Raw genomic sequence first — 15,513 nt, 5'->3', positions numbered from 1 at the left:
TAACTGTGTAACACTATTTTGTGTATTACTGTGATAAAGTCTAGAGTACTATGGAAACATAAGTTGCACTTTGGAATAAGAAACAGCACAGCACAGCACACATAGAGGAACATGGCACGGAAGAAGATGTGTACTAGATAACTTCAAGTACAAAATTCCTAGACAAAAGATAAACGTATGGAAATACTATTGCATAGAAATTCAAACAAGTAGGTAACAATATTGCTATGTAGTCTATAAAATCATGCAGGCAAAATGAGAACAATGATGGAATACCCATTATTGGAGTAAGCCCACCATACCAGGGTTCAGACATTGACCGGCAGTGAAAAAGAATTTAAATAAGGTTAAGGTAACCATCTTCACAAGCAGAAATGGCCACCATTACTACCATCACAATTTTAGAATGGTGAATCAGCTATGCATACTTATTAATCCGAAATGCACCACTGATATTTCATTGAGATGTTGTGTCTTGGAGGAAAAATATGTGCTCCCTTCAGAACAAACTGGCATAAAAAATTGATGATGATCATCAGTTAAGTGCACACTGGCCTGAAGTTCTTGTACACCTGGTAAAGAGATGTCCCCGAACTTCTTCTAAAAATGATTTGAGCATATTCCATATACGTCACACAGTGAGTTTTCTTACTCTAGTATCTACTGGGCACTTGGAATAAACAAGGAGAAAATTAAGCAGGCATAAAAGTATTTGTTATGAACAGTTGTCAATATTAAATAAATATATCTCACCCTCCTACACTGTACCTTTAATTAATTACTTGTCTTTATTGCTGAATTTGGAAGCTCAAATTTTACTCACATCTCATTCCAGTCAAGCTATGAGTTTCACTCATCAAACATTGCTACAGCCAGCTTTGACTAAGCTTTGTAATGCTAGGATTATTCCTCACTTCAACCCTTTTCTGTGACTTTGACTTATCCATCACAGCACCTTTACTATGCAATCTTTTGTTCTCTCTGGCATTGCCCACCCCCTCCTGAGGGGTGCTTTGACTAGCTTTACTGGGAGGGGTCTCATGCACAAACACCGCATTGCTGGCTGCAGCGCTATTCGGATCGATGCCATGGTACTTATTGAGGAGCGGTGTGGATGGATGTTGATCCTGGCTGGTGCGTTGGAACATCTGGAGCTTGAATTCGGGTGTGGCCAACTTTTTCCTCCATTCCTCATCATTCCAGAGAGTCAACATTTCAAACTCTGGTTCAGCAGCTGTCGAGGTCTTTTGGGCTCTCACTGGTGATCTGCCCTTGGACCGTCCAACCTTCTCCTTGCTAGATCTTGACCGATTGTTCTGCTTTGGTGTATGGTCTGAGTCATCCAATTCAGAGATGTATTTCACGTCCGCATCGGTGGGACTTCCCTTGTGACTAGCACCACTAGGAGAATGCGTTGTGTCATTGGTTTTGATGGAAACTCTGCTCTCTGGCTTGCTCAACTCGGTGTGGGGCATTCCAGCAGTAATCGGAGGGGTAAAGTCCTGCTTGGTGGACTCACGACCTCTCTTGGATACTTCTGGTATGGGGCTAACTTTCCGAGCATGCCTCGGGGAACGGGGAGACCGGCTACCAGCTGAAGCGGACCGATCAGTCTCGTCCACACACTCAACTACTATAATGGGTACAGGGCTGGTCACTTCACGCAATGGTATTTCAGACGTGGGGGTCTTTGAACTACTGGTTCTCTGATCTCCTTCTTTCTTTCCTACAGCGTCCAGAAGTGTCCTCCTTGGTTTCAATGCCAGCTGATCATGTTTCATAGCACCCTGAACATCATACATCTTCTTCCCACGCTTCAGTTCCGTAACTTGGTCTGCAGAAGCAACAGTGATGACCATTTCTTTCTGGCGGTCATTATGGCTTGATACCGATGTATCCTTGGTTCTGCTGTCTATTGTGGAATCATTTCTTTTGTCAGCAAAGACAGCATCTGCTTCCTCGTCAGATAAAATCTCAAGCATCTCCAGGTCCTGCTGTCCCTTTTTACCTCTGCTACCACCAAAGTCTCCTATAAGGCTCCTGTGGCCAGTTCTCATGTCTACAACATATCCTGGGTTATCTATGCCATCCCCCTTTCCTTTCTTCTGCTTAGATTTCTTCTTGAATAATTGTCCTCTGAATCCTTTCTTTTTACCCTTCTCCCCCGGATCTTGACTGCTACTGCTCAGGTCGATGACCTCATCCCTAAGCCCTTTCCTTCCATCCAGTTTGTCAATTGACACCTCAAATTCATCACTATCTGCATCATCTACAATCGTAATGTGAGGATTTGCAAACCCATGCTTGACACCAGCGCGCAGCTTCTTGGCCGAAGGTGTGGACGACCCAATGGGGGAAATGGCATCTCTGTCCAGATTAATTGTCTCTAGGCCATCCATATCCACAACGGCACTGTCAGGACTATGACATGACGATGAGACAATACTCACATCAGTCAGTTCACCATCTTCAGTGATGCCAGGTAGGGGGCTTTGGGACGGGCGTGGTATCTCGTGGACATCCACAACAGTCACCTTCTGGTCACTCCGATTGCTGTCACTGTGCACCGACACTTCCAAGAGGTCATCCAGGGAGGTTTCCCTCTGGCCTTTCTGAATGTCCACCACAGTGGACGGCATGCTCTCTACAGAGTGGGAGCGGACTGCTTTGAGGTTGATGTCGCTTGATGCCCGGGGGTTGGTCTCCTCCAGTTCCAGGCTCACTCGTGACTTAGTTCGCAATGTTGGGTGGCTGGTCGTCCGGTTGCTGTACATCCCCTCGGAGATGATGACAATGTCATGGGGATCATATGCGTGAATATTGTCTGGCATGGAATAGTTGATACAGGAATGGAGTGGGTGCTTCTCTTTCAGCAGCTTGCGCACAGCGACTTTCATTTCGAGTTGGACGTTTGCGACAGGGATGGTTTTAGTGCTGTAACGTTGCTTCACGCACACGGCAATGTGGACCATCTTGCTCTTGACCATATCCTGGGTGACGTTCTGGTACTCAAGGCCTTTGCTGAACTTAAAGGTGGACGGCAAAAACACCGCCTTAAAACTGTCACGCATTCCCTTCCTCCTCAGAGTTACAAGATTGCTGTCCAACTTTGTCGGGTCTTCAATCTTTATCTCATCAGTTTTACGTTTCGTTTCCCCTTTCTTGTCTGGCAGCAGGTGACTCCTGATATACAGCCTCGACAGATTGGAAAATTCAGCTGGATCAAACAAAATGAGTGAAAAATCCACAATGAGTACAGTATCACATTTCAAAGTACAATAACACATTCAAAACAATGGTGCTGCCAGAATGTATCAAACCATGCGTAATCATTCTGTAATACGTGGCTCATATTTCAAACTCTACATATATCGTTATCAAAAAGAAATGCTGGTGTTTCTACACATTTTAGGACACCTATTAGGATTATGGCTTTGTCACTCAATACATTCCCATTCAAACGACTCTGCTGAGGCAAGCATAAATTTCATGCTTGAATGACATAAGCCTCTACTTGGCTGTTACCCTTGTATGACAGTTAGTGTTGGCTGGCTTGAACAAATGGCTTCAGAGGTCAATTTTGCTGACAAAAGGAGAGACATGGCTTTAAATCATTCGTCTACCAGACCCTTTGTCTGGTCATTTGCCCACAAGCCTATAAGCCCTCAAAATAGCCTACTCACAACACAATGGATGTCTCTGAGCAATGACCATGAATGAAACCCTGCCCTCTCCCCCATTCTCTATTCACATCAATAACAGTCACTTGCCCATGATGCAAATCCCTTGTAAACCACTTAGGCCGTAATCCGGATACACAAAAGCCTGCACAACAAAGGAGTGCACTTGATCAAGATTGAAAGAGTACAGGAAGGTGAGAACTGCCCTCAGACTGAATAGCAAGTGAAAATGGGACCCTGTCCTCCCCCTTTTCCTCTTTCCCTCCCCACACTTACCAGGAGGAAGCAGAATGTCTTGCAGGGACCATACGCGGATTTTGAATGTCTTGGCCTTGGAGTTGTATTCAAATGACAGCTGCAGGGTTCCTGTGACTGCACGAATGAAATGAGACAGAGAAACTCAGAAAACATTGAACTGGTATTAAAACAGGGTCTTGTAATATCTGACATTTCACACTTTACTAGCATTAAATTGCTTTGAGTGGCCACTATCTACATTTAGAAGTTTCTCTGTTTGATTTTAAAATGAACTGCTCACAGAGGTGGAAGTATTAAAAGCAATGTAATCCGATATCGCGATTGTTTCCAATAACATGGAAAGGTATATGCGGATTGTGCAAGTATAAACAACACAATACGCATGTATCCTCTTGTCTTCGTTTATCCAGGTAAAAAAAAAATAATCTCACACAATATCCTCAGTTGATGGGACTGTTTGATGTTTCTACCCAACAAATCAATTACTTATCATATGATTCCCTTGAATTTTAGTGTCTGAAGTCTACTTAAGTGATAGAGAGTATAACTGATTTTGATTGAGTTATTTTACTGATATTTTTTATCTTATTTCAATCAATATGACACACGTATAAATACAAAGATGTCTGATATATGGCTGTCACCCTCCTCACGTCACAAAAACGTACCAATATTCACACAAATCAAAACAAAGTCTGAAGGAAAAATATGATTCCTCTAAAAAAAAAGGAATTTATAAGAATAAAGAAAGTCATAAAGCTTGAGCATACTAAATCACATTTCAGAAAAGAAAATCATTTCAAAAACATACTTTTCCAATCCTTTTCTTTTAGTAAAAAAAAGAAACAGAATAAAACAAAACAAAGCCAAGCAAAACTAAACTTAACAAAACAAAACAAACCCCCCCCCCACACACAGCATTATCCCGCTGAGGACGGACTAATTTCGCTACAACATGCATTTCCCATAGACACCTGCCCGAGTATACTCAGGACTCGTCCTCAACGGGTTAAAAATGCAATTTGGCACTCCTGACAGAATGCAGTGGTATGAACATTTACATCGTCCTATACAGAATTCAAACCATTGCTTCTTGTAGGACCGTAGGCAATATGCAGTTTGTAGTACTCACTGGACTCTTTCCCTGCATCTTTGGGGCTCTCCAGCACCTTGATGGTGTTCCAGGCTCGTGGAGTTATCCCACCGACCACCTCCCGAGGGCTGTCAATGTCCCCCGAGGTCTCGGCTGATGACCTTCGACCATCTGGCTTTCCGGACGACCCATGGGAAGGCACCTTCTGCTTGGAAATTGTGATGCGGGCCATGTCCAATGTCATGTTGAGGTAATCCTTGGTTTCTGCAATTAAGAAACAAAATGGAATCATATTTATGGTATGGTATATTCATGAGACTTGTGGTATTTAAAGAAGACAAACCCTGCTTAGTTTTGTACCTTAAATGACAAGTTCACCTTCATAGACATGTGGGTTGAGATAATGTAGTGATATTAGTAGAACACATTAGTGAGAGTTTGAGAAAAATCGGATAATCCGTTCAAAAGTTATGAATTTTTGAAGTTTCTGCTCAGTCACAAGTGGATGAGAAGACTACTATAGCTTGTGATGTCACATGTGTACAACGATATACAGAAAGAATAAAGAAAAATCAATGTATTTTCACTTTTCTCGCAAAACAAAAGAATACTCGTCTTCTCTCTTTCGGAAGGCAGGGGGAATAATATTACCCTTAACCCTATTCTAACTGGGGGGGTCAAATTGACCCCCCCTCGACGTTTTGCGCCACGATTCCACAACGCGCAAAGATTTTGCCGCGTCGTTTCATGACTTTTTTCATTGAAGTCTCCCGCATATTTTGAGGCCAAATTTGCGACGTCCGGGTACACCGTTCTGAAGTTATGCAATGTTTTGCATATGCATGTCAACCCGAAAACCGCTCAAATTCATGATTTCGTGTGCAAATCCAATGCAAACTGTGTTTTTTTGTTTAATTGATATAAATTAGATTATTTCAACTTTTAACCATTGAAATAAATCAATTCTAATGTAGATAAGCTTGAAAAAGTGCCTCCAACAAATTTTGGCAAAAAAACAATAGAAAACAAAAGATCGAAAAAACAATAAAATACAAAAGAAATTAACAAAACAATAAAAAACAAAAGAAAATGATTTTGATTGTACTATTTTTTTACAAGAAAATTGTTTGATGTGTCTTGAGGAACTCTGACACAAAAATTTAATAATCCTTCAGTCTTTTTGATGGAGTTATAGGTGAAAATATGATTTCATGCGTTAATTTGCATAATTAATTTATCAAAAAATATGAAATCAACATTTTTCTATTGTATGACCATGTAATCTTGTAGTTGACATCCGGCTTTATGTTCAGGAAAAATTTTGCGGCGATCGCGCGATCGGCGGCCGAGATCTGAAGGGGGGGTCAAATTGACCCCCCCCCCCCCCCCCAGTAAAAACTTGGTCTCAAGTAGCCCAGTTAGAATAGGGTTAACATACCTCAGTTACAAGTCGAAGAAATGTGCACTTTATTCAAAAAGTAACATTTTGTGAAATTCTCTTTTTATTTTCCTTATATCGTTGTACACACGTGACATCATACACTGTAGTAGTCCAGCAGTGACTGCGCAGATACTGTAAAAAAATCATAACTTTTAAACGGAATGTCCGATTTTCCCCAAATTTTCACTGATTTGTTCTACTAATATTGTCGCATTCACTCAATTCACATGTCTACGAAGGTGAACTTGTCCTTTAACATTTGCCTTCAAACTTTCAAACCATAAAACATGCTATCACAAATTTGCCATGGCCATGATAAATTTGTTTACATTACTTTTAACCTACCGTACTGTACTTTACAAGATGAGATTTATAAATATAACTTTGTTTTATCTCCATTTTTTTGGGGGGGGGGGGCAGAGGAGGAAGGGCTCACATACTGACATTACCTATGATTGATGTAACACAGTGGATGTTACATAAAATTTGCTGCATACTCTTAATACAAAGATCAAAACAAAATCAAATGCAGTAACTTACTCTCTTTGTCCAGGATGTGCCTGCATTCTTCGGCTGCCTCTTCCAGCACAGATTTGCCGCTGTTGTTTTCCACATCATACCGTCCTCCTGCTTTCAGGAGGGCTCGCAGGCACTCGACATGACCCTCCCTGGCAGCATAGTGCAGCGGCGTGCACCCTTCTATGTCGTCACAGAAGTTGGGATCACCTTTAATGCAGGCAAAATGAATCATGGGCATATAATTGGTAGGTGTCAGATGTATAAAAAAAATCTTTTTTTTTTTCATTTGTTTCATATATTTTTTCACTGGGATACCTGAATGGGGGAGGAGTAAATTGAAGCTTTCAGACAGCATATTAAAGGCTTCTTCATGAGATAAAAGTATGGTGTACAGTAAATATTACTGCATATGCCGTAATTTTACTTGTTCTTTATTATACTGGTCATTCAGTTGCAACGGTCCTGAAAGCACCTTACAATAAACTTTTTTTTTTTGGGGGGGGGGGGCAGGTTTGACATATTTCCACACACCTTTTTATTAAAATACATCTAAGCAATTATCTGACAATAGCATACGTGTACATGTACATTTAATTTAGTTTCTACTGATACATACTATGCACTCTTATCCTGGATGGAAAAGGCAGTACATTAGTATCTTACTACTGACACCATACTTGATATCTACAGTAAAATTTCACAGTCAGCACTTCAAGTCAATATGGAGAAAAAACAAATCTATAAATGTGACATGGCCACTGCATTATATTCCACTTAATACAGGTGCACAAGCCTCTCATAGTGAGCGCCCAAAATGAAAACCAACAACTGTGTAAACACCCTGAATGGATGGATAAATTAATTAATCAATTAATCAATTTATTAATTTATTATCCAATGCAATGATGGTCATTGTACATGTTTACGGATATGCAGTCACATGGAAAAAGCAAGGAAAACAGGAACCAGAAAACAGAACAGATGCTAATTGAGTCAAGACCCTTGAAAATAGCAGTTACAAAGTATTTCTTTATTGTTTTGTTTTGTTTTGTTTTTATGGTTCAGTAAGGTGTTACTGTTAGATAGTAATCACAAAGATATATATTCTAGTGCTGCGAAAAATAAATAAATAAATGAGAAAATTTGATTATGTGATGTATCTCCTGATATATGTATGTCACAAACAATGACCACTTCATACAAAAACAAAAAGTATTTACATTAATAAGATAAATATATGTTAACAATATCTCATGAGTACATTAACTTTCTAACAGAAGTTCTATGACGGCGTTATGAAAACTCCACCTTGATGTTTTCTCCCTAATTTTGGCTGGTAGATAATTAAAAAAAAAAAAAAATATATATATATATATATATATATATATATATACCTTGGTACATAACTTAAGATGAACACTTTTTTTCCCAAACTTGTCTTAAATTTTGGCATAGAAAGATTCTCATCTTCTTTTTGCCTTGAAATGAAAGATCTCACCATTGTACTGGAGAAGGAGCTCCAGGATTTCCAGGTCTCCGTTGGAGGCAGCCTCATGCATGGGGCTCCAGCCATAGAGACCGATGGCATTTGGATCCAGGCCATCCTCCAGGGAACTCTCCACCAGGTTAGAGTCGCCATAGCGGACACCCTCGTGCAGCTTACTATCTGCTGCCATCCTGCACTCACGTTAACCCACTGTGGAAACGGTCGTCATCGGGTACATCCGCTGGCGGCACTCTTCAACTGCCATCATTGTTCTTTTCAGTTCCAAGACATTCTGTTTAACACAAAATGCCATGTGGTGAAAATAGAATGTGAGCACTTCTACATAATTTTGCAAGTGTCTGATACAATCAAAACATTTTACACTTTTCATTTTACAATACTCCAAACTAACTTGTTAACCTGCCAAATTGCGTCCGCCTGACAAGTTTCTTGGTAGACCCTCTCAATGTACCGGTACTTAAAAGCAAATTCCAAATGGCAGAAAATGAATTGTGAGAACTTCTATTAAGAACTGTTTTGGCTTTTGTTAGAAAACAGAAGACTTTGTATGTTGGAGAACAAGCATTGTGAAATTTAGTATTCTAGATGATTTTACTGACCATCCTTTTTTTAAACAGAAAGGTAAGTGTGAAAGAAAACAAAATATAAAAAATGACACATTGTCATTAAACTGTGTATAGTCTACAAAGAATCAGATTTGAAAGTTAAAATCAAAGATAAAAATCAAGATCAATATCGAACATACAACATTAATATTTCTTGTATAGATGGAAGTTGTACCACTTTGCCTGTTATAGTATCTTATACACTGTAATAACAATCATATATAAATGTGGAATTACACTTCACTTTACTATCTTTAGCAATGATCTGAAATTCCCAATTTCTCAGCTAAACCTATAACATACATAGCCTCTCATGTATCATGACATCAAAATATCAAGTTAGGTGACTTCAGATATGATCATATTTATACAGACAGAACAGAATGAATGTGTGACAAATAAATGCATGATATACTGTACTATATACAAAAATTTATACACAATTTATACACAACTTCACAACCTGCTATGTGCCTCCTAATACCAACTATATCTACACTGCAGTTTAGATCATTACATTAGGCATTAGGCTGACCAAATAGGAATAAATAAAGTTAAAACATCACACATAGATCTAGTAGTTCTCACAAGGGTGGAAAATTCATTTTCCACCATTTGGAATTTGCTTGCATGTGTACATGTACATTGTGCATCAAGTCTCTACCAAGTCAGGTCCAAGAACCTTGTCTGGCTGATATGATTTGCCAGGATATTAACAAGTTGTTTTGGAGTAGACTCTATTTGTGAAACAATAAAGTCAAGGTAGGCCTACCCAACTTTTATTTCTGAAGCATCCTTCCCATTCAGTAGTAGGTAGGTAGAGCTACATGTAGTTTCTATAGAAATATTAAAATATTTACTTGCATATCAATATAAGCTGCATAGACCCATATGTGTGATTCACTCTTATGTCATGGATATTGCTATGGTCCTTCCGCGATATGGACAATGGTGTAATATAGTTGATGTAATGAATTTTAAACATCAGGAAGCATCCAAAATTGAGAGATTGCAATATTTTTGCTGTAGTGTAGGACCTATCTTTCGGGTAATATTTCACATTTTTGTCACTCCCCAACTGTATAGACTATAGATCTACACAACATCGTAGATTCTATGTACAATGTAATTTGTAGATCCAAGATCCTGTTTTAGAATTGTGTTACCGTGCCTGTTGAGTGTTAGTTAAGTCAAGATCAGAAATTTGTAAACCGTAACGTTAGCTCTGATGCAATGTTCTATACTATTGTTAGTTGTACTGTTTCTATGAACAACATTGTGATTTTGTCACTGACGTTAGTCATCAGGTCATTTCAATCAATAGTGTTAGATCTAACGTGTTAGACCTTAGATTCAAATTCATTAACTTCTCATGTATTGTCATCACTGACACTAACTACACGCAGCGCTGTCTTAATCGACTAACAGTGTCTGGTCAGGCTACACTGACACATGACACTGGTCATAAACATGACTCTAACGTTAGACACGTTCACACGTCACATAGCCGAGCATAGGCCTATCTAACGTTAAAAAAAAATGTCTAATGTTAAGTTACTCTAATGTTACTCATAGTAAACTTAAATAGGGCCTCCTGTTAATGTGTTAATAGACATGCAAATTACAATCATCCATAGCGACATAGACAGGCCATTCATATTAACAACATTTTACATTTTAAAACAAGTCTGCAGTGCAGCCTGCTGGCAGGTTTTCTTTGTAATTTACAGGCAAATTATGTTGAGCTCCCACACAGGTCACGTCACACATAACTATCTATGCACATTCATCTGCATTCGACATGAAGTGATACCGTGGCGTGGTGCGTAGCGTAGCAGAAGAGTATACACACGATTGATTCAGAGACATCCAGCAATGCAGCATTGTGTTGCAGGGGATCGCGCTGCGCTGCGTTACCGGCTGCATGCACTGCACTGCCTGCCCGGCCGGCCGGCCCGGCATTTGTACACAACATAGGGTGGGTAGCCTACAGTGTAAGTGAAGTGCGGCACTCGCTCGGAAGAACCAAACCTTTTAAACTGAATTTCCAACATCACTATTTGAAAGGCGGACTATTACAATTCGCCAGTCTGTGTCTAAGGCCAAAAATAAAAGAGAAAACTCAACACACTATAATCTTACCTGTATTGTAAGTGTAATGGTGACTAAAATCTCAACCGTATTTACTCACTTCCGTGGCAACATAACGCCTTTTCTCGCTTACTGAGTTGTTGCATGATGGGAAGGATCTAGGACGGGTCAAGGGTCATGGGACCTCGTCAGTCGCGCACAGAGTAGGCAGTGTACTGCCGAAACCACCTAATGAATGGTGTGATGCGAGAGGGGAAGCGTGAGAACATGCCGCACACACACTCCTTTACTATGCGCAGTGCATGCCGTGGAGCTTGAACGTACATTGTACACTACCGCTTTGCTGCCGCGGAGCCATCCCTAGCCTCATTGCACTTTACACACACTCGTTCGCTTTCGTATCCGGATACTGCAGCTCGACGAGCATAGATGCTGCATAGAGATGCGGATGCGCACTACTTCTGTGCATGTGTGGTGTACATGGTGGGAAGTACGGTGACAATTAGTGTGTAGTTGGGACTTATTTTGCTCAAACGCGCAAGTGGAGTCATATCTCTCCTATCTCGGAAGTTTTTGAGACTAAAAGTGTCTAGGTCTACTGTGTGAGGTGCTCAAGTCAACATTAACGGAGAATCCTACTTTCAGCAACGTTTTGTCATCTGCTGCCAAGCTGGTAAAATAAAATCCGTGAAGCTTAGAGTGTGGAAGGTCTTGCGATTTCCTGCGAAGGAAGTTGGAAAGATTCTCCACTCGCCTTCCGATGCCGTCATTTGTCCCAATGGGGTTTCGAACGGTCATTTTGATCGTATCAAAGATATGGGAGTTTATTTGCTACTTGATACGAAAGAACACACGAAAGGTAATTGTAATTTTATGCCGTCAGGCCTTCTAGTTCGGTCTCATTGGCATAGAAATCAATTCTCAATTCAGTCTCATGTTCCATGCATTGTCATGATTGTGGTTGTAACGTTGTTAGATATAGCTAACGTTAGACACTTGCTAGTTTCAAAGGCAAAACCAGTCATTTCAGTCAAGTCAGTCACACAGTCAGTCTGAGCAGTGTCCACAGTGTAGGGTTGGACCTACTACTAATCGACCGCCTAATGTTTATTTGCTTGATAAGAATATTTAACACTGAAATTCACGTACAAAACTTGACCTACGTGATTGAGAAAATCCAGCTCTATCAAATGCCGTTGTTCCCTTTTCGATTCGAAGTTTCAGTGCAAAAATATCGCCGACGAACTTGCGTGGCCTTGTTTCAGCTCCCCGCGGTAAATCGCGTTTTTAGGATCGACCGCTGATTTTGCATTGACAATGCATGCAAACCGAGTTGTATTGAACACAGTGTTGTACGAAGCTTTTTAGAAGCCTTTTAGAAACTTCCATAGACATTACATTGTGCTGTCATTACGATTCGGTGAAAAATTCATTCGAAATTTTGTCCTTGATTAAAACCATTAATGAACAGTGAATTATCGCGTTTTCCCACACCATCCTAATCTACATTCAAAGCCAATCCATTTTTATGTGCTTTGCGCACAGAGAAGTGCATACTAAGTGTTCAGTGCGCGAATTATACGCGGTCGGTTTCAATAAGGGTGGTCGATATGTAGTAGGGCTACTATACTGTCGTTACAAATTATGACGGTAGGGCCTACCATCTAACGACAAGGACCGTAAGGTTAATGTTAGGCCCTGAACGGTTAGACTGTCTAACACCAAAGCAAAACGTGCCTGAGCTGTGTACCAGGCAGGGAATCTTTCTCTTCCTCTATTAAACTAAACGAGGAGGAAGGGGGAGTGAGCAATGGTCTCTGTTAGTGTTAAGTTACGTGTAAATAGGTCTAACTGTTTTGTTGTAACATGAGCCTTGGTTACAGAAAAAAAAAAATTGACGTTTAAAAGTGTCATTGTTGACTCGTTAGTACATTGAAGGCCTAGCACTTTATGCTCTGGATGTCGGGTGGTAATGAGATCCAGTCCGTGATGGTACATGGAATATAGGACTTTGAGTTTTAGGAGTGTATGAAGGTGAAGTGCTCATATTTGGTGCGGTTGGAGTATTGGATGAAAGAGTTTCTGGAAGTGCATCTGCCCTGCGTCTGGTGGGTTTATGTAGCTGGAAGCAGCTGGTACATCTGTAGTCTGACACCGGCAGGGCCAAGTGTCCCCCCCTTGTAAATTCAGTGACAGTGGCTGTCAGTCAAATTTTGGACAACGTGGTTGAATGAATCATGGATGGCTTGTGTTTGACCTCCCAAACATCTGCAAAGTTTTAACTGGACGTATGTACGATTCATTCTTGCGTGATGGATAGGCAGAGAATCTGCTGCTAGTTGGTGCTGTAGTGCCATGGTCCATTCAGCGATGTATTCTAACTTATGCATTTACGGTTCTTGAGGCGCAAGGCATGATGGGACGGAATTCTAGTACGCTAGCACAGCGACAATTGGAATACATCATTACATGTATCGTGTACAGTGTAAACTCTCATCAATCTCACACTCGAGCTCAGCAAAGTATACTCCCACAAGTATACTCACACTGTATATCAATTGTCGCTGTGCTAGCGTACTAGAATTCCGTCCCATCATGCCTTGCGACGCAAGAACCGTAAATGCACATATTGATGTCTTAATAATCAATTTTAAGCTATCAAGGAGCAACCAAGATTAAGAATGCTCTGAAAGTAAGATTGCAACACTGAGCTGCCTTGTCTTTTTGTATTTTACATTATATTTCACATATATTTGTTGTTTGGTTTCTAGCTGAAATTGTGTTATCACAGCATCATTTCACACATTTATAGGCGTATGTCTCCAATTTATAGCAAAATGACATTTCTGCAGTCATATTGAAACTACATTGTATGCTTTACCTTTTAATCAGTGATTTAAATGATATTGTTTACTATCCCAATCAGACCCACTAGTAACATCAAGTGACAGTACATAATGTAGACTGTTTAGAGTATAAACAGTTGCCTTGTGAAATTGTTCATCACCTATGTACAGTATGTACATGTAGCATCATGCATTTTATTCAGTCATGATTATTCTGTGCAATATGATTTCAGGTGTGTGTCAGTCTTGTAAGTTGTAGTTTACAAGTTGTATTTCAGAACACAGTCAAAACAGTGATTGTAGATGTACAAAAAAGAATCAGCTTGTACCAATGATCTGCTAGATAGTATCCTTCAATTGAATATTTTTTATGACTTGTGCTACAATGTACTATGTCAATGACCTTGCCTAGCCTCTCATTTTCTGTTACTGAATATCAGCAGATGACTGCTTTGGAGTGCTAGCTTTGCTTCTTGTATGGTGATCTGTATTCCACAGTCATAGTCCGTGATTGGTATCAATTTTGTAATCTCCTGCTCCTAAGTTAGATGCAAAATAGTTGGCAGAACAGGATTTTTTTTTTTTTTTTCTTTTTCTTTTTAATAGAGGCTTGTACCTTTTGACACAGGTAAAAGGCAACCAGGTGTCCCATGTTCCTAATGGTAACAGTGCGGAACCGTAAATGCAATGTTCATTGTTACGTCCCTACATGTACGAGTATAATGTGGCATCAATCTAAAATATGTGTACAGTTAACAGCTGGGTTGTGCAGGATGGCCCTGAGAAAAAGCAGCATTACATCACCCATGAAGGAACAGTCACACAAGTCCCTTTAATACCACACTGATTTACAGATACAGAGCTAAAAGTACTGTACATGATGTACACTTTAACCTGCACAGAACTGTGATTATAGCATGTTTTGTATCCTGAACCCATGAAACCTGTGTGGTTCATGTTGTGATGTGTAATGACTCCATAATATGGTGGGGTATTGCTTTGGAACAGTGCCAATCTACACTTGTAGCTGAGCACTGTTTATGTCACACACACAATTGGGGGGGGGGGGGAGGGGGTGGACAGTGAAGCTCTCATCAGCTTATGACTGAACATACATTGTACACCAGTAGAGTGAGGTCAATGAACTTTGGGGACATTATTTGGCAAAGAAATAAAATTCAGAGGGATGCAAACAATGTATAATGTCTGCAAGTCTGAACAGTAGTTAAGAGTTAAATGTACACCTGTGTGTTGCACACAAATTTACAGGAATGAATCAAATGTGACACTTGTGGACCTATTATGAAGGGCTATGAATACTTAGAAGCCCTCATCTCCTATTCAAATAGTGTTAAAGTGGATATTTTTGCGTGACTAATTTTTCGCGCTCAGCCCAGTAAGAAGAGTTTCGCGTGTTTTTAATTCCGCGGAATCAAGACAGGATAGTACAGGAACATATTGCAAGCAAAAATA

The 15,513-nt window shown here is 40.1% G+C and overlaps 2 protein-coding genes across 2 annotated transcripts in view; one reads left to right on the top strand and one right to left on the bottom strand.

The window, feature by feature from the left end:
• Positions 1 to 866: 866 nt before the first annotated feature.
• LOC140238498 (uncharacterized) lies at positions 867 to 8,667 on the bottom strand. Its single transcript, XM_072318403.1, has 5 exons — positions 8,490 to 8,667; positions 7,013 to 7,198; positions 5,071 to 5,295; positions 3,957 to 4,052; positions 867 to 3,217 (listed from the first exon to the last, which is right to left on the bottom strand). Exons 1-5 carry the CDS (start codon positions 8,665 to 8,667, stop codon positions 867 to 869), a joined length of 3,036 nt encoding a protein of 1,011 aa, XP_072174504.1.
• Positions 8,668 to 11,815: 3,148 nt separating this feature from the next.
• Positions 11,816 to 15,513, top strand: part of LOC140238797 (CTD nuclear envelope phosphatase 1A-like) — a 33,684-nt gene continuing 29,986 nt past the window's right edge. The window contains exon 1 of the mRNA XM_072318694.1: positions 11,816 to 12,053. Within this exon, the coding sequence (XP_072174795.1) occupies positions 11,955 to 12,053 (99 nt within the window). The 5' untranslated portion in view covers positions 11,816 to 11,954. The remainder of the gene's footprint in view (positions 12,054 to 15,513) is intronic.

Source organism: Diadema setosum, chromosome 15 (genome assembly GCF_964275005.1).
Source record: "Diadema setosum chromosome 15, eeDiaSeto1, whole genome shotgun sequence".
Taxonomy (NCBI): domain Eukaryota; kingdom Metazoa; phylum Echinodermata; class Echinoidea; order Diadematoida; family Diadematidae; genus Diadema; species Diadema setosum.
This window is presented reverse-complemented; position numbering and strand designations above follow the sequence as displayed.

Bases quoted from the DNA above. Each gene is read 5' to 3' on its own strand.
- LOC140238498 (XM_072318403.1), bottom strand. From the start codon at position 8,667: ATGGCAGCAGATAGTAAGCTGCACGAGGGTGTCCGCTATGGCGACTCT. The intron at 5,296-7,012 runs GTAAGTTACTGC...TCTTAATTGCAG, and splicing joins GCACATCCTGGACAAAGAGA to AAACCAAGGATTACCTCAAC. The intron at 4,053-5,070 runs GTGAGTACTACA...TCATTCGTGCAG, and splicing joins AGATGCAGGGAAAGAGTCCA to TCACAGGAACCCTGCAGCTG.